Source organism: Procambarus clarkii, chromosome 52 (assembly GCF_040958095.1).
Source record: "Procambarus clarkii isolate CNS0578487 chromosome 52, FALCON_Pclarkii_2.0, whole genome shotgun sequence".
In the NCBI taxonomy this organism is placed as follows: Eukaryota; Metazoa; Arthropoda; class Malacostraca; order Decapoda; family Cambaridae; genus Procambarus; species Procambarus clarkii.
Genome location: NC_091201.1, coordinates 29,248,960 through 29,276,886, shown reverse-complemented (window position 1 = coordinate 29,276,886; position 27,927 = coordinate 29,248,960). Strand labels below are relative to the sequence as shown.

The following is a 27,927-nucleotide window of genomic DNA, read 5'->3' as shown; positions in this document are numbered from 1 at the left end:
CTCCTCAGTTGTGCCACTTTCTAGCATTTCCTGGTGGTTAGTTGGGCTTTGTGTTATGTACACAGTCATGTACACAGTCTCCGTGGTGTAGTGGTAAGACACTCGCCTGGCGTTACGCGAGCGCTATGTTATGGGTTCGTATCCTGGCCGGGGAGGATTTACTGGGCGCAATTCCTTAACTGTAGCCTCTGTTTAACGCAACAGTAAAATGTGTACTTGGATGAAAAAACGATTCTTCGAAGCGGGGATCGTATTCCAGGGACCTGCCCGAAACGCTACGCGTACTAGTGGCTGTACAAGAATGTAGAATGTAACAACTCTTGTATATATCTCAAAAAAAAAAAAAAAAAATGTATTCAATGTGTTTATGTTGGCAGATTGTCATGTGTGTTTTATTTGGTACCCAATGTTTCTTCCCAATCTCTCAAATGTCTTTATCTTGAATTTGCAGTGCTATGAAGTAAGATCATAAAACATGTGGAATCATTTTGTTTTGTTGTGCTCATTTTCCCTCTTCCTGGCTCTTTGCTATCTTTCTTAGTTTTGGTCATGATGATCCTGTCTTTCTGTTGTGCTTTATTTCTCTATTTGCATTTCGTATCTAATACTGTCGTCTCTTATCATTTGGAACTAATGGAGCCACTGTTGCTTGTGTTCAGTATCACTACTTCTTTGGCACCATTCAGCAAGTTGTCTCGTGTATTTTTTTCACCTCCAGCCTGCTCATGCTCCTCCTGAGCTATCCTGGTCTCTTGAAAAGGTTTTGGTGTTCCCTCTCCTTATCTCGGTTCACAGTTTTTTCATTTGGCTTGTGGTGTCTTTCTGAAGGTGGTGTTCTTGTTGGACTTTACCTCTGGCTGCTGTGGGTGAGTTTCATGCTCTTCTCCAGGGAAGTGGGGGCAGTGTTGCTCCTTTTCCTTCTTTTCTGGTGAAAAATGTGTCGTGTAGTTTCCTGGAAAGGTCTTTTGTTTCAGCAGGGGGTGCATCATGTGTTGTCTGGTTACAGCTCTTTGCTGCTGCCTGCGGTCTAATGGTTCTGTCTGGGTTGAATTTTTGTGGGTTGATTCAGTTTTCTTTGTCCCTTGTTCCATGGGTTCTCTTTATGTTGTTTTCCATTTCTGATAAGCCAGTCTCCTCTCTGAGATCTATTATTCAGAGTAAGCTCCATGGAGCTACTGAGGGGGGCCAGCATATAAATAGTATTAAGTATAATGAAATGGGGCTTTCTTTGCAGTACCTCAGTAGCTACCCATACCAGCCCTTTGTACCATTATTCCCCGTGTGGTATGAGGTTGGCGCTGGTGGCTTGATAGTGTGTGTGTGTGGGGGGAGGGGGGTAACTGGCTGGGGTCGTTGGGTAACCTAGGATTCCATTTGGTGGTGGCTGACGTAGTTGGAGCAGTAGTAGTTTGTGTTTCAACTATCAATCAGATTGTTTGAGATTCATAAACCTTACTCATGAAGATGCTAGTTGTTTGGTGATATTTCTTTTGACTATCAGAGCAGTTCTCTTTAGTAGATTGATATATATGATCCTCACATGTTTTTTTCATCTCATTGTTGAACAATTTTTAACTACCCTGGCACCTGGTAGGCTGAGCAAATCTAACATTTTGGAACAGCTCTGTGGTGTTTTGTAAGCGCTGGGAAGCAATCAAGGTGCTGCCCAGAAAGTGATGTTTCATTGCACACAAATTTTTTATTTGTTTAAATATTATTGTTTAATGTAATTTGTATAATTGCCACATTTGAATTTAACATTTATTTAATTTATAAATATCTGATTTAGAGTTTGTCACTTCTTGCTTAGGGAAAATCTGATAGGTAAGCACAACCCTGGTTTAAATGCACAAAACTTCAACAAATTAAAAAAAAATCATCACCGAATATGAAAGTTTGGATTTTTCGAGGATTTCTTTACCAAGGTACTGTATCTTGTACACACCATATATTTTAACAACAAAATTTTGCTTCTGTATTTAAATTTTTCTTGTACTATTCTGTAGTGTATTTAAGATGATAAACTGTATTTTTTATTTAGCCTTGTATTCTTTATCTGATATATAACTATAACATAAATCAAGCAGCTTGAGGAGCATCGATGTGCAGCAAGTGAGCAAGGAGACGGACTCAGCAAAGGTCAGTCACTCTTGCAAAGTTCTCGTATTACCGAGCCTGAAGAAGATGAAGAAAATAATTCCCAACAAGCTAGTGCCTCCCTCTTTATGGAATTGAGAGACGAGTATGGACAAGGCACTCACAATGTGTCGGGTCAAATGCTGGTAATTTACTAGTGTCTTTTAACATTTGAAAGTTCCAATCATCAAATCAGTTTTTCTTGGTTAAAGCCCCTTGTGACTCCCTGAAGCTACTACACTGATACAGTGCCATAACATTAGGTGCCATCAGTCGCAGAGTTGTTTTTGGCCTACCAGGACCATGGGCCAGAACCTCGTCCCCTCAGAGGTGCAGGGAACAGTGGCACTATGGAAACCATTTATGAAAAGTTAATAATGTCTGCCACCACCAAGGGAAGGCACCAAGAATGTTTGAGAAACAAAACAGACTACTTTACTTTGGTTAGAAACAAGACTGCAGGCTCAAAACCACCAAAAGAACTCCCCTATCAATGTAAACAAACAATAGAAAATTTGTGAAACTAGAGCATGCTAGTTTCCCTGTTGCCTCCTGCCTGCCTCCCTCTTTCCCCCAAATGAGGGGAAAAATTGGGGCAACCTAGCTTGCGCTAGTTTTACACATTTTTGATTGTTTACATTGTTGGGGGGAGTTCTTTTTGTGGTTTTGAGGCTGTGGTCTTGTTTCTAGCCAAGCAGTATTGTGTTTTGTTTCCCAAACTTTCTGGGTGCCTTCCCTTGGTGGTGGCAGACATGATTAACTTCACATAGAAGGTTTTCATAGTGCCACTGTTCCCTGCACCTCTGAGGGGGGACCAGGTTCTGGTTCATGGTCCTGGTAGACCAGTAAGAACTCTGTGACTGATGGCACCTAGTGGTATGGCACTGTATCAGTGTAGTAGCTTCAGGGAGCCACTGTGGCTTATCCAGACATTGGCAATTAATAACATGCCATTATTTGTTTTTATTATTATTATTATTATTATTATTATTATTATTATACTATACCCATTTTTGTCATAGATTAAATAACAAAATACACAGGTTAAAGAACTACAGTATATTCATTCTGATATTAAATGAAATAGTTACTAAAGAATAATGTGAAATTTAAGTTAATTTTTATCTTTATTCTACAGCTTCAGATAATTGAGGAACGTTTAGATCGAACCACTCGAGGGTTAGAAGCTCTTCAAATGTCTGCATCATCTGCGTCTCAGTCTGCTGAAGATCTTTCAGTACAGTAAGTTTTTTTTATTATATCATTAAAATAATTTCCCTTTATAAATGGAACAAATTTAAAAACTCAACAGAAATGTATGATGCTTGCCCCCAAAACAAATGCTTCTTGAGGATGATATTCGACGTTTGTTGCAAGACAAATTCTTCTTGAAGATGATTTTCAACATTTGGTGTAAGAAGAGAAAGTGCTCCTTTTGAATAATACTAGACACTTGGTGCAAGAAGACAAGCACTCCTTTGAACAATATTTGATGTTTAGTTCAAAAAGATGAGAACTTCTTGACAAGGCTATTCGACTCATGGCACACGAAGATAAGTGGTACATGGACCTAGAAAAAGTTTCCTGAATGTTGTAATAATCAGCCATTCCTTGTATGGAACAATGACAATGACCTTCATAACCCAAGACAACATGGATTTAGAGCAGGAAGGTCATGCCTCACAGCTACTTGACCACTATGACAAAATCACTGAGGCATTATAAGAAACACAGAATGCAGATGTGGTCTACATGGACTTCACAAAGGCATTTAATAAGTGTGACCATGGAGTGATATCAAATAAAATGAGGTCTGTGGGAATAACAGGTAAAGTAAGACAGTGGATATTTAATTTTTTGTCGAGCAGAACAGAGTAACAGTCAATTAAATATAATAGTCCAATCCCAGTTAAAAGCTCTGTACCACAGGGCACGGTCCTTGCACCACCTTATTCTCATATCAGATATAAACAAAAATACAAGTCACAGCTTTGTATCATCTTTTACAGGTGACACAAAAATCAGCATAACAATTACTTTTGTTGAAGACATTGAAAAACTACAAGCAGATATTAATAAAGTTTTTGATTGAGCAGCAGAAAATAACATTGTTTAATAGTGATAAATTCCAGGTTCTCGGGTACGGTAAACATTAGAACTTTTTTTTTTTTTAAATAACAATTTTCAAATCTAGGGATCCCATCATAATGGTTGTACTATTCCAATCACTTATACTGTCCCATCTTGAGCTCTGCTCGATACTTGCTTTCCCCTTCAGAGAAGGCGAGATTGCTGAAATAGAGGGAGTACAGAGAACATGTACAGCATACATAGACATGATAAAGCACCTAAACTATTGGGATCATCTCAAAGCTCTCAAAATGTACTCCCTAGAAAGGAGATGAGAGAGGTATCAAATAATATACACAGGGAAAATATTGGAGGGCCAGATCCCAAATCTACACAGTAAAATAACATACTGGAGTGAATGATGTGGAAGAAAATGCAGAATAGTACCAGTGAAGAGCAGAGGTTCCATAGGCACAATCAGAGAATACGATATAAACATGAGGGGTCCATGGTGGTTCAACATCCTCCCAGCGAGAATAAGAAATATTGCCGGAACAAACATGGACATGTTCAAGAGAAAACTGGATAGTTATCTTCAAGAACTGTCAGACCAACCAGGCTGTGGTGGATATGTATTCCTGTGGGCAGCTTCAAGCAACAGCCTGGTGGACCAAGCCCTCACAAGTCAAGCCTGGCCCTGGGCCAGGCTTGAGTAGATCAACTCACAGGTAAAATCCAGGTATCTGATACAGAAAAATGCCTACAATATACTACAAACATCACTAAATCTAGCCATAACACTGTTATTATTATCAGATTCCTATCACTAAATCATGAATATGAATCATTTTTCACAAGTTTACTTTCTAAAGGAACATGAGGTCATGTTTCATTATGAGAAGATACACAAAACAGCAACTGTGTACTGTAAATGTCTGCCTCTCACCCTTGAACAGCATAACCAGTGTTGTGATCACTGATATCTGTTCCTTGTACATATTATAGTCTTTATCACAGTCAGGATCATCTGTGCATTATCATTGCGAAATAATTGCAGTTGCTTATTTTATTCATCGTTAATAAGTGGTGCTGTGAGCTCCTGCTGCATGTGCCAACCTTGGTTCCTCACTCAGTACTGAGGCTCTTACAGCTAGAAGGAATGCAGACGATATTTTTTTTTTCTTCAAAGAAAGCATCTGTTTACTGAAGACTTGAAGAAGTAGAGGTGAGCCCCAGATACCTGCAGGAGTGTTGATTTGTTCACCATACAGTACCTTTAAATGAGTTTTCTCAGTGAGCACACCACCCGTTAAATGAGGTACTCGGTGAGCACAGTACAGGGGTTAAGAAAGCCTAAGATCAAGCCATCTGAACTCCAAACCTTTCTACTGTACCATGTTTGCCCATTAACTAGCCATTTATCTTAATTCATATAATGTTACCAGTTATTTGTCTTGCTATTACTTTTTTTCCTAATTCTGTTTGTAAAGCTTAGTTTGGTTCATGAAGTCCTATTGCTGCTATTCATTTTGGTGACATCATCATTATTATTATTACCCCCTTTTTTCTACTTTCATCAGGTGGAGAGGCATTATATGTACTGTAGAGCCATTTTTATTTAATAAGTATATTTAATACCCATATATTAAATTGTATTTGTATTCTTTGCACACACATGTGTTGCAATTACTTTAAAAACTTCCACCTTTAAATGTTAATTTTGTGCATTTACAGAGATAATTTACATATACCTGCTTTAGAAGAACTAGAAGCTGATGATGATGCCATCTTACCAGCGTCTGTTGACCAACGGCTAGAAGACAAATTACTTGCCCTTGAACGCACTATGGAAGCTGCTGTAAAATATACTAGAGATCTAGAAATGACTGCAAAAATTCTTAGGGTGGAATATGAGGTTTGTGCTTCACTCCTTGTGGACTGTCTTGGCAGCAGCTTTGTGTTCTAAAGTTACAATAATATTGGAGGAACACAAGCAATTCTATTCAACTTTTGCTCTGTATTACCATATACTGTATTACTATATTACCGTATTCGGGTTAGTTAGCGATTATCACCTGGTGCTGTTATATTACTCCGTTCTAGTTCTCTTGTCTAGTTCTCTTATCATACATCTTTTTGAAGCTTTTGGTGTCTTTTTCATGTGCTCACTGCTTGCATTGCCAATGAGCACTTTCTTACATCTGAGTTAATTATTTCTAGCTTCACAATGTTTTCTCTTGCCATGTTTTCCATTATTTAAGAAAGAGCATTCCTGTCCACTTAGTATATTCATCTTAGCATTTTGTACATTGTGATTATATATCTCCTTTGGAACTATACTCTTGTAGGGTAAAGTTGCTGGTATCCACCTACTTGAAACAAGGTATTTGTATTCATATTGTATTTGGAAATAGAAATAATGCCTTTTGGGGAAACACCAAAATCATTCATCTATAGCAAAATCTATCTCTAGCCATTCATCAAAATGACAATCCACTACAACTACCACAATCTCATCTCATTTCTTCAGAATCACAAATATTACACCAAATCCACATCCAACCCAAACCACTACCTTCATTGACCTTGTGGTGGTAATGGAGGTCAGTAAACCCTCAGCCTGATCTCTTATCAGGTCTCCATGTTAGTCTAATCAGTCCCAATTTTCAGGTACTCTTTAGTACCTTTTGTGGTATTTAGCTGGTTAAGTTATCTTTAGAAAACAGGTCTCTTGGTAAATTCACTCTTGAAAAGAGTGAATTTACTTTCACTGAAAGACTGGTGACTGGTGACAAAGACTGAATTAATTTACAGGTCTCTTGAAACCTTGATGTATTTAGAATTACTGTATCTCTATGCATTTGTTGCAACCTTATTTTTGAATTTTGAATATTGCCCATTTTATCATGCCTACTGGTCTTGTAAGGAACTATTTGACTGTGGGAGATGTTGAACTAATTCTCCTTACTATTTTCCAGACATAAATTTTGAAGTGACTTTCTTGTGGTTGCATTTTAGGAAATGCAACCTCATTGTAGAAAACACTGTAGAAGACAGCTTAATTATTTCAGACTTCTTTTCCTCACTACTAGCATTAAATAGCTTAAAATTCAATAATAACATGCTTGTCTCTGAAGCCAGACCTAGATATATATACTGTATATTGTATATGGATATTTAATAAGGGGAGATCCGTCAAAATGTTTTAGAGTTCTTCTCACATGGGAATTTAGGAACATGATAAAGTTGCTGCCTCATGCTTGCAGTAAATAAAGACAATGTAGAACATAATCTTGAACTATCAAATAGTACTCTAAAAAAAAAGTGACTTAGATGAATTTTAAGAAAGTAGAATTGTGCAAACAGGAACTAGCAGATCCATTGTTTATCATAATGAAATATGTCAAATAAAACATCTGTTTGTACAAGTAATGAAATTGGTAGACTAATTGACATCACAGCTCGAATACGACTTGGCTACAGGTACCTCTGGGCGTTTGGCTTGTACAGAGACCTAGATGAAGTAAAGTGCAAAGTGTGTGGACAAAGACAGGGACACACACTAGAGAATTTCATCATAGTCTGTGGAAAAAAAAATTGAGCCATTTATTGATAAATCTAAACTCATGCCGAATAAAATGGTAACCCTCTTATTACTAATAAAATATATGAAATCCTTGTACAGTACTGTATCCATATTTTGCTTCTGGTAGAAAATGACATATATGAGACTAATGAATAAGCTATGTAGTGTGAAAACTAATAATAATAAGCTATGTAGTGTGAAGACTAATAATAATAAGCTATGTAGTGTGAAGACTAATAATAATAAGCTATGTAGTGTGAAGACTAATAATAATAAGCTATGTAGTGTGAAGACTAATAATAATAAGCTATGTAGTGTGAAGACTAATAATGAAGACTAATAATAGTCTTCATACTATGTAGTGTGAAGACTAATAATAATAAGCAGCAGCTCTTAACACCCAATATCTAAAAATTTTATGTATTAAGAAAAAAATCTACCTTCAATATCTATAATTTATTGTAAATACAAAGATATTGTAATGAAAAATGTTTTAACTAGCTGACATTATAATTATAAGGTGTTCAAATTAGATGTAATTGTTAATGTAAAAATCTCTGCTGAGATCTGATTAAGGCCTTTTGTGTCCTTTGTTATCCTTTTCTGTGGTACTGCTCCCAGGATGAGAATGGTATGCACAATAAACTAGTCTCCTACCACGGCAACAATCAATCATAAATGCTTATCCCACCAAAACTACAATGACCAAAAACACAATCATCACACAACAAAAATAACTGACAATCCTCCATTCACCTAGGCTCCATGAGACTCAAACCGTGGACCTCACGTGTGTGAGGAATTGAGTTTTTACTATGATAAACCTAAACCACTACAACCTCAAGCTTCACATCCACTAAATTTCAATCAGACGCCAGTCACAATATGACCCAGTCTCACTTTATTTGCTTTGCTTGTGTCATCAGTCCTGTATTCATTACAGCATCCTGTAATCACTGCACCCCCATGGATTTCATACATTACCCTGTTTGTATCACGAGATTCACACCAACCCAGGGAGTTCTTCTCATTTGCTTGTATGTGATCAAATGTAACTAATGTGCTGGCAATATATTTGTTTCAGGAAGTAACTGCAGAGCGAGACATGCTGCAAGAACATTCCAAAGAGCAACTAGTACAGATCTCTAGCCTTGAAGCTCGTTTAGACGAACTCCGTCGCTCAGACCATCCTATGAATGCAGAACTTAAGCAGAGGCTTAATGTTGTTCAAGAAGATCTGGAAAAGAAGAGAACTGAATTAACCAAGAAGGGAAGAGAGGTCAGTACTCAATATATTATAATTAATCTAAATCATACATTCTGTGTTTGTATATTTCCTTGTTTTGTTTTGTTTTTTTGTTTAGCTAATTCTCCTTATGTTTGCACAGAGAGAAGGTGGGGAGGGGGTTGAAGGGCTGTGAGAGCATGTGTGCACGTGCTCAAGCTCCTTAGAGCTCAGCCTTGGTTATCGTTCATGGGGAATTTATGCTTTACAGTGTTCCAGCACTACGATGTACTTGATCCTGAAGCAGTGAATGGAGGTGGCTTCCACCGTTTCTGCCACAAGCTTGTTATGCTTGTTTGTCACCCTTAATGCAACATTCAAATACATACTAACATACTTTGCAACATTCAAAATTTGAACTAAGTTCCAGATCCATTCCAGTTCCAGATCCAGTACTGTCATTCCATGATAGTACTTGATATTCTAGTACTTCTTCCACCATAGGGTATACTGTATATAACGTTATAAATGATTTCTATGTTTAAGTTTGAAAGACTGTCCATATCTTTACCTGTTTTGTGTAAGATGCCATTGATATTCTGTTTTGTGTGCCATTTTCCTATTTTTATCATTCGTGAATTTTACTATCTATTATTTCCTTCATGGAGGCTGCCTCTTGAAACTTGTGCATTTCACAAATACATGAAGCGTCCTGACAATTAAATATATTGCTTTAAAATATGCAAAGACCCAAGTACGGCATCTTGGCAAACAAACCTGTGAAATGTGCACTTTACAAAATTTCCTCATAGCTTGAGTGTAACTAGTTGAAGGCACCATTACCTGCTCTGATAGGTAAGTGGCACTTGAAGATACCATATTGTATGGGGGCCAGCACATCCTGCCATTTCTTTGGTTTGTAATTTATTTGGATATCAATCTTCCACATTAGCTCTGGAACTCGATAGTACTTTATGATCCATCATTTAGTAGAGTGAAGAAGACAAAATACAAAACAAGTAAATTTGTTATGATTGAGTGTTTTGTCTTTCCATACAGATAGAGGAGCTTAAGCATAATCTGTCAAGTACTCGGGGAAAACTAATGTCACGTGAGGAGGAGCTGCAGCGCATGCAGTCAAACTCTCAGCCTCACAGTCTGCCCCAGACAACTTCTGATCAGCACCTTTCAAGGCAGAGACAGTTGGAAGATGAAGTAGCTCAAAAAAATAAACTTGTTGAGAATCTGAAGGTTAGTTTTGATTTTGATAAAACAATTTATTGATAAATATACATGTACTCGCCTATTTGGGCCTACAGGATCGAGCATTGATTCTTGGATCCCACCTTTCTAGCCATAAATTGTTTATAGTGATGACTCCTGTCCTATTTCCCTATCATATCTAGTTTTAAAATTTTGAAGAGAGTTTGCTTCCACAACCTGCTCCTTAAGTTCATTCCATTTTTCCACTACTCCCACGCTAAAAGAAAACTCCCTAACATCCCTGTGACTCATCTGAGTTTCCAGCTTGTGTATGTGTGTGTGTACTAGTTTATGTATATATTTCATATGTAATAACCAGAACTGCACTACTTGGTCTAGTAGGGCCTTTATTTGAAGTGTATATGATACTACATTTCTTTGCTGTAATATAAAGTTCAATTCAATATTCCAGTCTGGGGGTGATCAATACAGTTTTCAATTCTAAATTTACCATTAATATACAGTATGTGGAAACACGAACTCACTCGGTTGCAGTAGACAAAACTGTTTTTCACTTTGTTGTCAAAACTTCAGGAAGGCGGATCTCGGCATAACTCAGATGGGCGTTCACAACTTACCATGACAGCATATCAAGGAGCTGAGAGAAAGAGGTGGTGATTTACCAGCTACCCTAAATGTGATGTTTACCCAAAAAGATGATGTAGAAAATGTAAAATTTGAGGTACCATTAAGAGCGCCAGTGACTACTGCATTATCTTGTTTGATTGCATTGTAGAACTGAAAGAGTTGGAAAAAGGGCAAGAAGCAAGAGAGAATACAGAAGAGGGGACTGGTTGGAATTAGTAGTTGGGTGGGGCAATAGTATATTAGCAAGAATAAATTTGGTGGTCCCTGTGATTTCATGTAGCATTTGCATGGGCTTTGAGTGTAGTTGGAGAAACATTTTTCAAGGCCATTCCTTGATTAATCCTTAAATGTGTCATTTGTACCAATATGGCCTGGTCAGAGACTGGGCTGCATTATTGGTCCCCAAAATCAACACAAGGTATATGACCCATTAGGGATGTTTTATTGGTGTGGAATGTTGATCTTCACTGACAGCATACTCATTCCTGCTCATGGGAACATCAAGACACTGCATAATGGAGCAACAAAATGGTAAATCTCATAAAGCATGATTGTAGTTTTACTCACCTCTGTTTTGTCCTCACTCTCTTTCAGAAGAAGCTTGTGAGTGCTAGCAATCCAAATAACATCTCATCATCACTAGCTGAAAGTCTCATAGAAGATAAGAATGCCGAGATTAAAGAACTGAACGAGAAACTGAGTACTTTGAAGTCCCGAGTAAATGAGGTGATTACACTCATTGCTAATGGAGGAAGTCTTGAAGAATGCCAAGCATTGGTGGGTATTATTGGCCTCATTCTTTGTTAATATTGTTAGTATTTGCATTGTCATTTTCCTGTTATCCATTTTCATGTAGCGGGGATGCATCATAGTGGAAGAACAAGAGAGCAATATAGGAAATGAATGTAAAGAGTCTAAAAATTAAAGCTTACAATATAATAAAGTGCCCGTTTATGGGTGGCACCTCGGTCACCTCCCCTTTGCTTAGTTCCCCCTGGCATGGCTTGGGCATTGAATACTCCAGGCTCTTGAGTAACCATTTTGACCCACTGTTGTTACCCATCTAGCTGGCGAGTGTAGCTGTAAGGAGCTTTTGTGCTAGTAGTGTCGCTAGGGGATACAATTTTGTTGGAAGTGACTTAAAACCTCAGTGACTCACATTGTCACAAGATTAAAATATATTCACTAGCGGTGGTGCTATAACACCACTTCATATTCTTATTGTCCGTATTAGCACTAGTACTCCTTGTCTCATCCTTTAAAAAAAAATAATGCAGACAATGCTACCACCATTCTGTAACACCAAGAGAAACCCCTTTATAATACTTGTGAATCAGTTCTTAGTAGTGTCCACTTTGCTTGTAAGCTTGATGGGATGATTTTGTGACTACAGGGGCTCTCACTTGAATGTACATTTACCTAACTAGTTTGTCATCTCTCAAATTACCAGCTCTCCCAGGGAAAAGATAATGTCACTCATCTAGTCCTTGGGCAGATGTTGCCCACTCATGAAACCTTGAACAATAGATATAAGACTAGATGATGATGATTTGATGATATTAAATCAAACAGTTAAACAAAGTAATGATAATTAAACTGTGATACATTAGTTTTGGTGACAATAAACATAGTATAGTAATCAAGTTTATATATTTGGATGAATGTAGTTTACAGTGGTTTAATGTTGAAAGCATGGTAGTGAATAATGTGACAGCAAATGACTAGTTAAGTGTTATAATGTATGGTGATGAATGTCGATGGCATTGGAAATGGTCAGCAGTATATCCAGAGTATTTGTCACTAATGAAATATATCCATGACTTTGAACATAGAACAGTTTTACTTACACCACTGAGGACATAATCCAAGAAAAAACAAGAGGTACGCTTCCTCTTTTTTGTCAATACCCCGACACATTCTTCCCCCAAGCCACACTAACACACCTCTCTTAGTCCAAGATCCTGTTCAAGGCACATAAAACCATGTCCCTGAAATGCCGACCTTTTGTAGGATTAACCTTTTACCTCTTGGTCTTCAAACCAATCATAGAGCAATGTCTCCAGTCACCCTGGAGACAAGGGAGTGTTCTTGGCTTCTCATCCCTTGGTAACAAGAAGAGACTGCCCCTCTAACAGTTTCTCAAGGCCTTGTGTTCCCACATTCTGAGGGCCAATGAGGGTCATCTTCTATATTTCTCGTCTCGCAAGCCATTAATCTGACAAAAATCTGACAAACGTCTGTCTGTACAACCTAACAGCTTAATTGGTCTGACTCTTCCCAAAACAAGTCTAATGACTGTTGTCAATCACAACACTGACATAGATCTCATTTATACCAAAATGAACACCTATTGAGAACAGTTACGAGCACCCATTCCTCTCCAGAACAAAATTGTTAAAATACACAATAAGGTAAGGTCCTCAATCCAACCAGCCAACCTGCTCACTCCCTCTCTCATACAACCTCAGTGACCCACAGTCACAAGCTTATAACATCATGTACTGTATACTAGCTGTGGAATGCAGGAACAAAAGGTCAACCAGCTAGCCAGCCCACTGGCCCACTATGTAAAACTTTCACAACACGTACAATGCACAACTGTACTTAACCCTTACACAGCGCCTATGAAGAAATGGTCATACCCGCCTGTGTATAAAAAAAAATAAAAAAATAAAAAATATTTTTCACGTTAGAATTATTAATTTACATACAGAATGTTAGAAAAACACAAAAATAAGTGAATATTTATAGTTTCACTGGGTGGAGGCACTCTGTAAGTCTGCGTCTGGCACTTGGCACTGGCCTGGTGCGTAGTTGTCTGCTGATGCTTCCTGATTTATCCTCAGATGTTTCACTGATTATTTTATCACTTTAATTTTGTTTTGATGTAATAGTTTTGAAAGGTATCCCAAATTTACATGAAATGTAAGAAAAAAGCTATTTATAGACAGTACATTTTATTTCTGTGTACACTACATGAGTGTGTATCTGAAATTATGTAGTTATAATTATTACATTATGTAGTTATATATTATACTAGTTTTACCAACCCATCCTCCAGCTTACCTTAGATAGTACTTTTTGTAACTATGTAGACCATCATACATATACAGTAATGATGTAATGGACAATTAGATAGTAAAATTTGGAACTACTTCATTAACTTTATAAGAGTTCGAAAAAAATTAAGCTAAAACCCAAACTTAATTATTCCTAGGCCTAGTATAGTGCACATAAATACTACGTTAGGCCTCTGATAGCATGTATTAGGCCTAGGATGGTTAGGTTAGGTTTTATTAGGAACATAAATACAAAACCTTTTCTAGTTTGTCCAAATTCAATAGTACCAAAATCTATTCTCTAATTGCCCAGTATGTCAGTATAATGTCCAATATATGTCTATGTCGTTATTATAAGTACTCTCTAAATGGAGGATGAGCTGTATTTTTAATCATGTTATTAATTTTTATCTTGAATCATTAATAATAATAAATATCTCGGTTTTGCAGTTGAAAAAAGTTATTGAAAGATATGAGAAATACTCTGCCAGATTAAGTGATGATGAGGCTCCTGAAATTATGAGAAAATCATCGCATGTACAGCAATCTGATTCACCTTCGCTTGCGGTAGGTTCTTTTGTTGTGTTGTCATTGAGTTTTCAGTCTTCAGTTCTCCTGGTTCTCAGGAGCATTGAAAAACTTAGCTCATAAAAGTACCATAGTGCTTTACTGCACTCTGTGCAGTATTTATTGTTTATATTTTGTATGGTATACATTTAGAAGTCTTATCTTACCATGATTTTTGCTTCTTACCCGAGCTGTGACAGCCCTGTAAAATAAAAATGACTGAAAATAAAGTAAGATTATGATTTTATTCGAAAATAATATGTAGACATTCTCTATAATTAAAAAAACTGCATGCATGCGAGTTCCAAAAAAACAAGTTACTGTATAGGCAAAATATAATCGGAATACAGCACATACGCTTCAAGCCTGAACCTGGTTTGCTGTTAATGGCCAAATGTCATTCAACACAAGCAGTTGTACTGAGGGTAACTGTTAACACTTAAGAGTTCAGGATTTCTGAATACGAGATGACATTGTAATGAAAATAGTCTTACTGAATTAATGACATTAACAGATTTTAGCCTCTACAGTAAATGAATTTAAATAACTATTATTCATAATAATATTTTAATGGTTTAGTGTGTATTAATGTTCAGGAGTGTAGTATTTTATAATGTAGTCCTATTGACTTATTTGTTTTGACAGATACATGGCATCAAGGAGTCTCCTTCAGCTTCCACTGTTTTTAGCAGCAAAACTGATGATGGAGGATCATTTTCAACTCGCCCATCAACAGATAATTTGACTCTCATGTCAGTACAACCTGATAGCCACATTGAATTATCCAAGATATCATCTCGTACTTCAAACATGACCAAGGTAATGTCAAAGAAATATTCTGTTGATGCAGTTTTACCTGAAACTAAATATTTATTGTACATAATTTTGATTATTCATTGCCGAGAGTGGTTAACAACGAGCACATATACGTGGCCCGATACTTGCACAAGTCTTGCCGATTGCTCTCTCCCTCTTAGGTCTTAAGTACCCTTCCTTTCTCTTGCTAAGCCCTCCACTTTTTTCATATTCATACCACTGAATCAATAATGTTGATATGATAGACATGGTTATTAAATAAACTTATGTAGAATTTTTTTTTTTTTAACAATATAGTAGGTGGATTTTTTTAGATTTAAAAATGTACATGTTTTTATTATGTTTTTGTTTTCCTCTTATATTCTTGGTGGTTTTTAATATTTTGGCTGTAACCTGCAGGTTTCACCTGGGTCTGAAGACCCCAAAGATGGAGAGTCGTTTTCATTTGATGGTGCTGTTCCTGCTGGCAAGGTTAGTTTGCTGAAAGCTGATGTTCAAATTGTTCTTCTTGGGCAGCATTTTGTTTGATTTTCTTCTACTTTTAACTATTATTTAAAACTTCTGATGCCTTTTTTGTTAATATTGTAGATTCATTCAGTATCTTTTGATCTTTCTCTCTTTCCTGTTGCTTTACTTTTTGTTTTACATTCGTATCATGAAGGAGGATAAGCAAATGAATGAAGAAGAAAATGCAGCTCTTCATTCTTCACCATTTGAGGAAGAAATTACTATTACCAAGGAAGAGTATGAAAGGCTGTGTTCTGCTAGTGGTGAAGTTACTGTCCTTAGGGCTCAGGTAGAGCTTTTGCAGGAGGAGATAACCAGCCTGAATGACTTCCAGGTAGATGAGTTAAAGCTGCATCATTGTGAGCCCATTGTTTGAATTGAATATTAATGATTTCTGTTTGATTCTAACAACTAATTGCCCTGTGCATTTGGCTACATTATTCCATAATGGGCAGTTTGAATTGAAGTTTGCATTAGTAATTACTAACCAAATAACTGAAGCAATTTCGCTTAAATTTTCTGTATTCACCTGCAGAAAAATTGTCCTCTCAACCTGTTCAGTAGTCAGATCTTGTTGTTCAACAGTTTTGCTTACTGAATTAAATTTTTAAGATCAGATCATGGTTTAATTGAAAATTTCTGAGAACTCCATCACACACACACACACACACACACACGTGATCATTTGCTCTGTACAGTACATATTATTTTTAGTTGATTGTGTGCTTTAGGAATTATGTACACAGAATTGGACTCTGTGTAAAAATCCTTACCTGATCATCACAATAATTTATTCTTTATTTGAATACTTCTACTTGGTTTTGTCAGGTATAACCGAGCTCAATATTTTTAATCCACATTTAATTATCGTGTCTAAATGACTTGCATTGATCATCACTTTAGCATTTTCATAATTTTCATCATCTTTCAAACCAGTCATGTTGGGATACATTTTTTGGTTTGTTTTACCCTCAAAATAAACCTCTATCATATTGCTAGCTTTTCTTTGAATTGTGAGATATAATGCTACTGTTTGGCAAGTACACTAAGGATATAACAAGAAAGCCGAGATGCTACAGAAACTGTTATGCGAGGAGAAAGTTTGTTATGACGGAAAATTTTGATTTGCTTTGCTTATGTAAGGCAAAACATGTGAGGAAATTAGAATGAAGGTAAGGATTGTAAGAGTGAGAATGAGAGTAAAGAGGGACTAAGCCTTATAATTAAAATAGTAGTATGGAGGCCTAGTCAGAGACCGCAGGGAACCTTGACCCTCAGAATAACCGCAAGGTGGTTAATAACTTTTCATGGTTAATAGTGGAGTACCACAAGGTTCAATTCTCGCAACATTAAAGGTCATCATCTATAGAAATGAACTTCCAGAAGGAATATCAGTAAACTGGAAAAGGTATATAGACATGCTAGTAAGTGGCTTCCAAAACTGAAAAACAAGAACTACAAGAGGAGGTTAGAGGTGTTAAATATGCAAAAGCTAGAAAATAGAAGAAAAAGAGGCAACATGATCACTCCGTACAAAATAGTAAAGGGAATCTACAAAATTGATAAAGAAGAATTCTTGAAAGCTGGAGGAACCTTAAGAACAAGAAGTCATAGATTTAAGCTTACTAATAAAAGATGTGGTAAGAACATTGGAAAGTTCACTTTTGCAAAGAGAGTGGTAGATGGTTAGAATAAGTTAAGTGAGAAGATGGTGGTGACCAAAACCATCAGTAGTTTCAAAACGTCTTGACAGAGTGCGGGGGAAAACGGGACACAATGAGCATAGCTCTCATCATGTAACTACAAGTAGGTAATTACCCACCCACCCCACCCCCTCCACTCACCACCATCACTGCACACACTCACACGAAATGCCATAAACATTATCCTGTCTGTGATCTACATTTTAGCTCATGCTGTCAAGAAGATTTTTGTTCTTGTAAAGTCTTGTGAATGTCCTCATTGTTCACCCTCAACTGTGCCACATTTTTTTCCTTGCATGCTGTGAAAACATTTTTATACCATTTTGCCTTTTCCCAGAGCACACTTCCTCTTGCTCTGACATCATATTATTGTCACCATTGATTACTTATGTTGCATCTCTCCATTTCATTTGACACTACTATACTGAAATCATTGTTCTTTACATGTGCAGTATTGTGTACTACCAATATTCAAGACATTTACTATTTTTCTACTGTACAGTATTTTGGAACTCATTGCTAATTCATGAACATCTGCAATTTTACGGTTGCAAATCTTGAAAATGCTTAAAGCTTAAGTTTTCTTAATTTTGTCCATTAGTAAGTACCAAATGAAATTGCACTGTGTCAATTGCTAAATTTGACAATGTACAATCATTGACTTAAGTTAATAGCCATTATTTCAATGAGTAAAAATGGTTTCCTAGATGCTAGAATTATTGCAAACTTGATACTGGATGAAACATTTATATTTTCTGTGAGTAATTAAGGTCATTTATTCATTCCAAAGTATATTTTCTATGCACTGTATACTATGTAAATTGTTGGCTTGAAATATCCATCAAAATGCTATGTAGGTTTGGGAGAAGACTTATAACTTAAAAACATTTACAGATTTACTGCATAAGTAATAAGATTCTTTGATGAACTTGGTTTTAAAAACCTAAACTGGTTTGCTAATTATTGGATCAAAGTTACTATTCACAAGTAACCATACCACTGATTTGTGTACCACACGAATTCAATTAGATCAATGTTAAAATTGTAATTTTAAAGCTTATTTTAATTTGAAAGAAAATTAACAGAATATTGTTATGAAGAAAACAAAATGATAGAGCAAGTGATATTCCCCACATGTAGGGTTTGGTTCAGAGACGTGTCCTTACTGTACTTTGGTTAACAGTTGTATGCATCTTTCATATCAAGACACTGACATGTGTCAGACTACCAACACTAGCAACAAAACATCAAATGTGTAGAAAGCCATATAGTCTATTATGACCTATAATATACAGTATATATATATAATTGATGTTAGCAACTTTGTTATTCTGAATCTGTCAGCATCAGATTCTCGTTCTTCTCCCCTGGATAACAAACAACATGAATCCTCTCTGCAAGGTCATGTATTGACATTGAAACAAGTTCATTGAGGTATAAATACACTCAAAAAGATGAGGTAGCTCAAGCTATTCTCACCCCGTTCAGTGCAACGTGTTCATATATGTAGACATGCATCACAAGACTCAACATATTACAGAACATTCTGAGTGATAAACATATACATTTCTTCCTTTAAGGTCATGTAAACTTGAGATGAGTCAGATGACCCATCTGATTGATACGTGAGCATATTTTTCTTGTCCAAGGCAAAATTAACTTGGGCTCAAATTCAGATATACTGTGCATGTTAAATACTTTTGGTGAATATTGACCTTACATGGCTCCAGTCACCACCTGCAATTTTATCCCATTTGATTTATGAACCACGGTATTTTTAGTCATGCTCAGTGTACTTTTAAATTGCTGCATAGTTAAGAGTGAAAGAATGGGTACTGGGACATTGAAAAGTATATAGAATTACCTATTCTTGGTACTGTATATGGACATCGAAGGCTTAAGGAATGCCAAGGAGCCTCAAATAATGCTTATATTACGTTACATTGCAAGCGTGTTGAATTGCAGGCGACTGTAAAGGCACATGACAAATCATTTGGGCATTGCATATGAGAAAACACAGTACTGTATTCTTAATGCAATACAAGTATGTGTACACATTATAAAGAGCTTCTTTTCCTTGTTAATGACACAAAAATCTGTAGTTGACTTGGCATTTTTATAAATGTTGAGGATTTTTAGATATGCTTGCTTCAATGAAGTGTATTATTTGCTGCTACAAGAAATAATACATTGTGCATCTTGTATAATCTGTCATGGCTGCATGTTGTGTTTGAGCTGTGTATCATAATTTATTGAAAAAGGTACAGTAATTGAATACTTACTTATACGTTGATTTTAACATATTGTTTTCAAAGCAAATCTTTTTAATTTTTTAAATATAAAATATACAGTAGTGTCAGTAGTAAAATACCTTACTGTACTTGATAAATTTTTTGTCAATAAGTCATTCTTTTTAAACAATTATCTTTATCTTATTCTGCTTTGTTAAGGCATTAGAAAACATGTTTTTAATAACTTTGTTCGATAGACAAGACTGGAAGAAGACTTCAAAGCTGCTCAAGAACTGTTAGAAGCTAGAGAAGAGGAGATTATGCAGCTATCAGATGAAATTGAAGACAGTGGGCCTTTACCTTTGCCATCAGAAACTCTTCAGATGCAAGACAAATATTTCAGGCTGGAGGAACAGGTATAAACCTTCTAATTGTAATGAAATCACTTTAATATATATATTTATATATACACTATACTACTACTACTACTATCAACACCTGACATAGAGATGGGGGAAGAAATACAGGGCTTTGGTTGATAAGTATGAGAAAAAAGCTTTATAAGCATTCCATTTTTTTATTTAGCATTAATAGTTATTAGTTAATTTGATAACTTATCTATACATTTCTTATTGTCATCATCAAATTTATTCTCTATAATACTGATGATGAATAGTCTGGCCTAATGTTATTCTTTAATTCCAGTGTATTAGTACAGTACTCACATTTTATAGGTTTGTCTCATAGTATGTTAGAGACTGTGATAACTGATATTGTATCCAGATTACAAAACTGTGCCTGAAGATTTCAATATTATTTTAAATATAATTTTTATTAATGGTTATTTATGTAGGTTTCAGAACTACAAGAAAGGCTAAGGGAAGCAACTGCAATCAACAGAGAATATGAAGAAGAAATGTTAAAACTTGATCTCAGAACCAAAGACTTGAGTCAAGAGATTAAAGAACTCCAAGAAAATATCAATTTACTTAGAAAGGAGATCAAACAAAAAGAAGAGCTACTTGATCAGAAGGAAAGATGTATGCAAGACATAAAAAATAAAATTGAAATAAATGCTGACCAAAATGAAAAGAAGCAGGTTAGTGATTAATGTATAATTGTAAAGGGAAAGGGGGAAAGAAAAATAAGGCTTTAAGCTTTTGTGATAATCTCATTGAGATAGTGAGGGTTGTATTTGAGAGGCTTGAGCAAGATCCCACTGTGTTCTTGGCCATGGATCTTGCCTGCATTTAGGGTGACATACAGGATAGTGCAACAGGAAATTTTCAAGCATCCTGACAAGTCATACTGTACTTATCTAAATGTATTTGTAAGGGATGAGCCACGGTTATTGGATACTGGCTCTTATGCATTAATCGACTGGTATTTAGGTTCCAAAGTCAGTTTGGCTCTATTTTATCTACATCTAGAACTGTGTTTGGAGTCTGCCTCCACCACTTTGCTTCTTAGCACATTTTATTTGTTCATTATCTTGACATTGATGAACTCGTGGAGAATTTTAAGTAGTGTTTTAACATGACCATCAGATGGTCATTCCACAAAAAAACAAAGCCCTTCGAAGCTCTCACTTACAATGACAGGTGAGATGCTAAGAAGGGCTCTAACTACCAGCTGGGTATCCTGGTTCATCCCACCACTCAGGACCAGATTGCATTACCTCTCACATAGGCTGTGATGGCTATGTGGCATTGGGGGCTATAAAGACCTCATTGACCAGGTAATCACAATGAAAGGCTGGCCCCAGGCTAGGCAGCAAAGTGAGAAGTACTGTGAAAATAGTCAACAAGTAATCTAGAGGGACCTGATTCAGATGCATCCAAATTCTGCTTGAAACCATATAATATTTAGTTTCATGTTTTCTGGTGATTGTTTGTCAGTTTTCAGTTGATTTTGAATCACCATGCTTCACTTGCAATCTAGAGGGAGTCTTATTGTGGTCTTGGTTCCCATTAGGGAAGGCTGGGTCTTAGAGGTTTGGTGCATCTTCCCAAGGCTTGGCTGGACCACCACTTAACAATGGGTAGCTACTTAAGACCCACTGGAGAAGTGTACTTAATTACATTCGATGCTTGATTTTTGTTCTCACAAACTTAGTGACCCATATTTCTTGTTTATTTACCGCTACATTGATTTTTAGAGTATAAATTTCTTTGTTAATATTAAGTGTCTATACTCAAAACAGAAGGAGCTTCGTAATGAGGTCAAATTTCTTCATGAACAACTGGAACGGCTAAAACAGCAGCACATAGAACATTTGGCAGCTATGCAGCTGAAGACTGAGGAAGTTGCTCAGCTCTCAGCCCAGCTGGATCTGGTGCACTCTGAGATGCAGGAGAGATTATCTCACAGCAACAGAGATATGGCACAGCTAGAGCAGCAGTACCAGAAGGAAATTTCAGGTGCAGTATTCTATATTGTTTATGTTGTTGATTTAGGGGCAACGACGATCGTGGGATCAAATGCGCCCCTCTATATTGTTTATAGTATGTGTAGGTTTAAGAGTTCATTAACAAATTGATAAATACCTTTTGCGATCATTATAAAAATTCTTTAGCACTTAAGGATCCAGAATGTCCTTAGTATGAGGAGCCTACCCAAGAGAAAAGGTCACTGGGGGTCTAGTGAGCCAAACATGTCAACACAAATGATTCCTAACAAACTCTTGGAGTTTGAAGACTGACAGCATAATTTCTAGTAGTTACTTAGTTAACTTAATTATTGCGTAGGCTTGGACCATATTCATTATACCTATTCAAATTTTGGAGTCGGTTTAATTTTTGGATAGCTAAGCTGGAAATATTAATAAGGCTGGGAGTCTTATTAATATTTCCAGTATCTTCAATAAATGTTATTACTTTCTCATGTAATTTTTTTGTTTGTCTTCTTTTAACCTTTTGATAGTAGTACTGAGTGTATTGACAATTTTGTGAATTTAAATGAGATTTGTGACTAGACTTGATGTGTTTTGCTTTAAAAGTTTATGATAGTTCACATTTTTTTTTTTAAATTAAGGTGAATTACAGATGCCTTATCAATTTTCTACATTTCTAGATTTGAAAGAAGAACAGATACTTCGGGAAAAGCAGCTATGTAGTGACTATGAGGAACGAATGGCAGCTCAAGTAAGTTTCCTCTGTTGGTTTCACTGTTGAATGTCTTGGGCAAGAGAAGGTTATCATACTAAGTATTTTTAGAATTTGCAGGAATAATGAATCTAGTAACAACATCATATACTGCACAGCTGTTTGAGGAGAAAGTTTTGTTAACTAATATTTCTCTCAAAAATTGTTACCAATGTACACGGCCAATTTTGGTGCTATCTTCATGTTGTACAGCAGGGTTACTAGTTCACCTATTGTAATGTTTTAAACTTCCATATGTTTTCCTGTTTCAGGTTTCCCTGGTACATTGCTATATTGATGGCTTTTTTACATTATAGGTGAGTGACTTATCAGTGAAGCTTAGCAAAGACAAAGAGGAAGCAATTGCACGACTGCAACATTTCTACACATCTGCTTTGCAAGAGTCAAACAAGGAAAAAGAGCAAATCCAAAAGGAGCTGCAGGATCAGCTTCAGAGGGGAAATTTGTGTAACCAGAGCCAACAAATATGTTAGTAAATAAGTTATTTTTTATGTATATATAACTAGACCCACCCAGACCCACCCAGGACAGACTGTGTGCTAGACTCGAAATAACTTTACACTTCAGAAGGAAATGTACTTACTCAGATTGTCTTGACCCCCAAAACAGAAAAGCATGAAGCTTACTGGAGAGCATACCTCAGATACTTAATACTTAGACCACAAGCTCATGCTTGTGGTCAAACAAGGTGCCATAGGCATAATCAAAGAGCACTGTCGGAACATCAGAGGTCTACAACTGTTCAATATCCTCCCCAGCAAGCATTAGAAATATTGCTGGAACAAAGGTGGAAGTCTTAAAAAAGCATTTAATTCGTTAGTTTAGTTCTTGCAAGAAGTGCCAGACCTATCAGGTTGTAGAGGATGTATGGGCCTGCAGGCCACTTCAAGCAACAGCCTGTTGGATCTAGTTGTCACAAGTCGAGCATGACCCCAGGGCCAGGCTTGGGGGAGTAGAACAACTTCTGAAACCTTTTCCAAGTATGCACTTTAGGTAATCCAGACTGTAGTAACTGCTTGCAATGACAGAGAAACCCTTCAAACTATTCAAAACTCCAATGTCATTACCCCTTGTAACTTTGGGTGAAATGAAACTCACTTCTGCACAAAGTATGCATGAGTGGACTGGGCTTAAAGTGGGAGTTGCCAGCTCTGCCAACATTGTTAGTTGTGACACATTATCATTAGTGGCACTCAATTAATATTAGTGAATTCATAATTAATAGTGTTAGCATATCTTTCTAATTATCACTTGCAGTGGAGCATTAACGGTGTTGCTCCTTTTGTTTTATAATAAGCTGGTTCTTCAGTGATTGCCTTATTATACTCTCCAGTGTTTCCCTTCTCTTAAATCGTGGTAAGACTATTTTAAGAGTTTTGTCATGGATGGACAAGGTCGACCAAAACTTATGGATTATGAGTCCTGGGTGGAGAACCACAAATGTTCTGGCTTGGAACATCTGAGGTATCAGTTAAAAAAAAGTGTGTTTTGTACTATAAGTTTTCCCTGCTATTGATATCAGTGCCCATAATAAAAGTATGTCTAGATATTTACATCTTTATCGTACCCTCATGCTTAATGTCAAATATGAAAGCAAAGTACAGGTACTGTGTTATATTTTCTAGCTCGTCTGTGTGACTTTGATGGACTGAGTGCTGGAGGAAATCAGGACCTTGACAAATTAAACTATTTGGACAACTCTCTGGTATCATATGTCAAGGATGGCCATGCTAGGGCTGATGCAGAGCAATCTACAAGAGCATCTAGTGCTGTCAGTGACATAAGTGATGGAGATGAATCTTGTGATGTTGCAAGCAGAGTCCAAAGAGTAATGAATAAGGTTCACAAGGATGGCATAGAGGTAATATAATTTGCATTGTCTTGTCATTTTCCGCTTGTTAGTAATTTTACCATATCTATTCTGTATTGTGGATATAATAGATTTAATTTGTTATTGGAATTTTAATAGGAGCTAAATTTTCACAATTTTTCCAGATGCTAACGTTGATAGATCTAATGTTCCTGCAAAAACATCAAACGCATTTGGATAGCAGTCAGAAATCTCTTATAAGTAGGAGTGGATTGATAGCTTCTGGACCAGCAGATGGTTCCATTGCTGACTTGCAGGAAAAGTCATCACAATATGACCATGCTAGAAGTGAAGGCATTGTGTCCACAGGAGAAAGGACACAGTTACTTCGCCGCATGGCAGCTTTGGAAGAGGAGCTGAGTAAAAGAGATCAAGAGATGACGACAAAGGGTTAGTAAACATTTTGAGTTTGCTTTATATAAATACAGAATAGTCATTCACCATGGCACAACAGTCTGTTTCTATGCACTGAAATAACTAAAACTGTTGAATTCTACATTGTAAAATTGTATTGTATTTGGGCAAGATATTTAGAATCTTCAGAAATTGAAAGGAAATATTGACCAGACCACACACTAGAAGGTGAAGGGACGACGACGTTTCGACTTGAGAATGGTCCAGGACGAACCGAAACGTCGTCGTCCCTTCACCTTCTAGTGTATGGTCTGATCAACATACTTTACCCACGTTATTGTGACTCCTCGCCTGCATTTGAAAGGAAATATTGTTATAAAGGTAGTAAGGTTTGTATCAATGTTTATACTGGCGTGTTGTTCTTAATGTGCGTGTTGCAGTGTTTGTAGTAACCTCGTAGGCCATTTGTTACTATATAGTCACAGCAGCCTAGGTCACTGTGTATGGCATATTTAATTTAATTTAAATTTGTTATTATAACTGTGTCAGTAAAAGTTTTTTATTTAGCATTTATATTTTTAATTTCCCCCTTAATGAATTCTGTTTTCCCCATAGTGTTTTAATTTGATTTTATTCTGTTAGCTTCTAGACTTCTCTAGGAATGTTTCTCTGTAAAATAAGGACCTTATTGCAAGTCTTTAATCAATCCTCTAATTAAATGTTTAGAATTTTTGTTTTTGCCTAAACTGTGCTTTAATGGCTCTGAATCTCTAAATGAAAGCATATCAAATTTGTCTTTATAGTTGGCTTGAAAGAATTTCAATTGGAACAAGAGATGATGTCTGCAAATGAATGGAAATTGTCATTTGAAGCTGAAAAAAAGAGAACTAATGAGTTGATGGACCAATTAAGGGAGGAGAAGCTAGCTTCAGTAGACCAAGTCTCGGAACTGACATTTCTGCGCTCACAACTCTTTATTCTACGCCTCCAGCTTCAGAAAGCTCAAGAGGAAAACAACAGTTTTAGGTAAGTGAACGAACTTTTGAATAACAGTATAAAGTGAGAGACCAATTGGGAGGTAGTGAATACAGGAAGGCTTTTTAATACTTATTCATGAATACTGGTGTACATACATACTATATAAGATAATGTAGTGTTATCTGGTCCTTGAAACATACTCTTGGAAAGTTTTTATTTTATTTTACAAGATTATATCAGCTTTATTGTTAATAAGCATTCATAAGCAAGCATTCAAGGCTTTCATAAGCATGTGTCTTAAAATTAAACAGTAGTGTTCTGTTCTTTTAACTATCAAACTCCATACAGGCATGCCTAGTGGAAACCCACTCTGAACTTACTAGTCATATAGGCACTAAGAGTTGGTGTGCTCTTGAAACTGTGAACCATCTCTGGCTCATGTTCAGTATTACTCTCATTTCATACAAGTATTTCCCAACATTTATCTGGCTCATCTGTGTTTCCAGTTTGCAACTGTGCCCCCCCCCCCCTCATTCTTTTGTCACTTACCCGGAACAGATTATCCAGTTAGTCTATTCTTATCTTTCGTTCTTATGGTGCCATAGCTTTGAACTTCCTCAAGTTACTACTTGTGCTGGTATGGTTGTTCGGGATGAATCATTACCGTGCTGGTATGGTTGTTTGGGTTAAATGAATTTATAATAGTGGTAAAGGTGTGGACAGGTGAACATCAGAGTAAGAATAAAGGGAAAAGACAAAGAATGAGGACATATGTGTAGTGTCTTAGAATATATGTTGTTACTAGGGCTAAGTAGAAAGCAGTTTGTTCGGAGAAAGTTCATAATTTCATTACTTTAACAATTACCATTGATAATGAGGTAACCTAATATCTCTAATAACCTAATATCTCTAATAACCTAATATATATGAGAGATCTCTGAAATAACCAGGATAATGCAATGGATATTTTGGTGGGGCAGCATTGCTATGGATACATTTAACTCTCTCTTCCTATATCCTTCTTTGAGAGCGGTTTCACTTCATGAATGTTGTGGTGGTGCTGTGTTCATCATTTATTTTGTTTGCTAGTTTCAATATGTAATATTTTAAATTTCAGTGAAAATGTGGACAGCCTTAAAAAGGAGATAGAGACACTCAAAGAATCTTTGCAGGCAGAGCGTAATAATTTCAGTCATGTTTCAAAAGTTCTCAGTCAGCAGCGACGGTTGGCAGCAGTGACACGAACTCAACAGGACAATGTCATAAAGGTAATTATTCTTCTAAGTAGAGCTGGCTAGGTTGCCAGCCTATCTAGAGTACCAGAGATCATCAAGCTCGGTCCAGAAATGTTGGAAATTCTTGTTTCCTGTACATTATGACTTGCTTTTTGGTATAAAATAAAACATTTAAGGTATTTAAATATTTTTCTGTGTAGCTCTTCAGTAGTTCCCTGGGCTTATGTGGGCACTAGTTTGCTAGGGATGTACTGGGCATGCCAGACAACTAGGATTTGTTTCTATCCACTGGCAACAGATAACATGTGGAACAACAGCCTATCACATAAAAACACCATCATAATGACAAAACCCAAAAGGGCAAAGATGTCGAGATGGACCCAAGGGTAAAGAGCCTGGAAATTGACACCAATCTCTAAGCAGAAAGACAACAAAAGTAAACAGGACAGAGAGAGAGAGAGACTCGGCCTGCAAACTTTAGAGTGAAATGCCCTCCAGGTGTTGACAGTCTAGTGATTCCCAAAAAGGCAAAGATAGTAATAAAACATGAAGCTGGGAATAAATGTACCAAAGTC

General features: G+C 36.5%; 1 protein-coding gene across 7 annotated transcripts in view; it reads left to right on the top strand.

The window, feature by feature from the left end:
• Positions 1-27,927, top strand: part of LOC123755388 (A-kinase anchor protein 9) — a 104,315-nt gene that overhangs the window by 66,376 nt on the left and 10,012 nt on the right. For 6 of the 7 annotated variants that reach the window (XM_045737976.1, XM_045737974.1, XM_045737972.1 and 3 more), the window contains 19 exons: positions 2,088-2,282; positions 3,275-3,378; positions 5,941-6,121; positions 8,877-9,071; positions 10,077-10,268; positions 11,463-11,645; positions 14,378-14,494; positions 15,140-15,313; positions 15,710-15,781; positions 15,972-16,151; positions 20,009-20,167; positions 20,605-20,850; positions 21,955-22,171; positions 22,824-22,894; positions 23,212-23,383; positions 24,541-24,776; positions 24,911-25,175; positions 25,943-26,165; positions 27,235-27,385. In XM_045737976.1, the coding sequence (XP_045593932.1) occupies positions 2,088-2,282; positions 3,275-3,378; positions 5,941-6,121; positions 8,877-9,071; positions 10,077-10,268; positions 11,463-11,645; positions 14,378-14,494; positions 15,140-15,313; positions 15,710-15,781; positions 15,972-16,151; positions 20,009-20,167; positions 20,605-20,850; positions 21,955-22,171; positions 22,824-22,894; positions 23,212-23,383; positions 24,541-24,776; positions 24,911-25,175; positions 25,943-26,165; positions 27,235-27,385 (3,333 nt within the window). The remainder of the gene's footprint in view (positions 1-2,087; positions 2,283-3,274; positions 3,379-5,940; positions 6,122-8,876; positions 9,072-10,076; positions 10,269-11,462; positions 11,646-14,377; positions 14,495-15,139; positions 15,314-15,709; positions 15,782-15,971; positions 16,152-20,008; positions 20,168-20,604; positions 20,851-21,954; positions 22,172-22,823; positions 22,895-23,211; positions 23,384-24,540; positions 24,777-24,910; positions 25,176-25,942; positions 26,166-27,234; positions 27,386-27,927) is intronic. The other variant, XM_045737975.1, reaches the window with a different exon arrangement.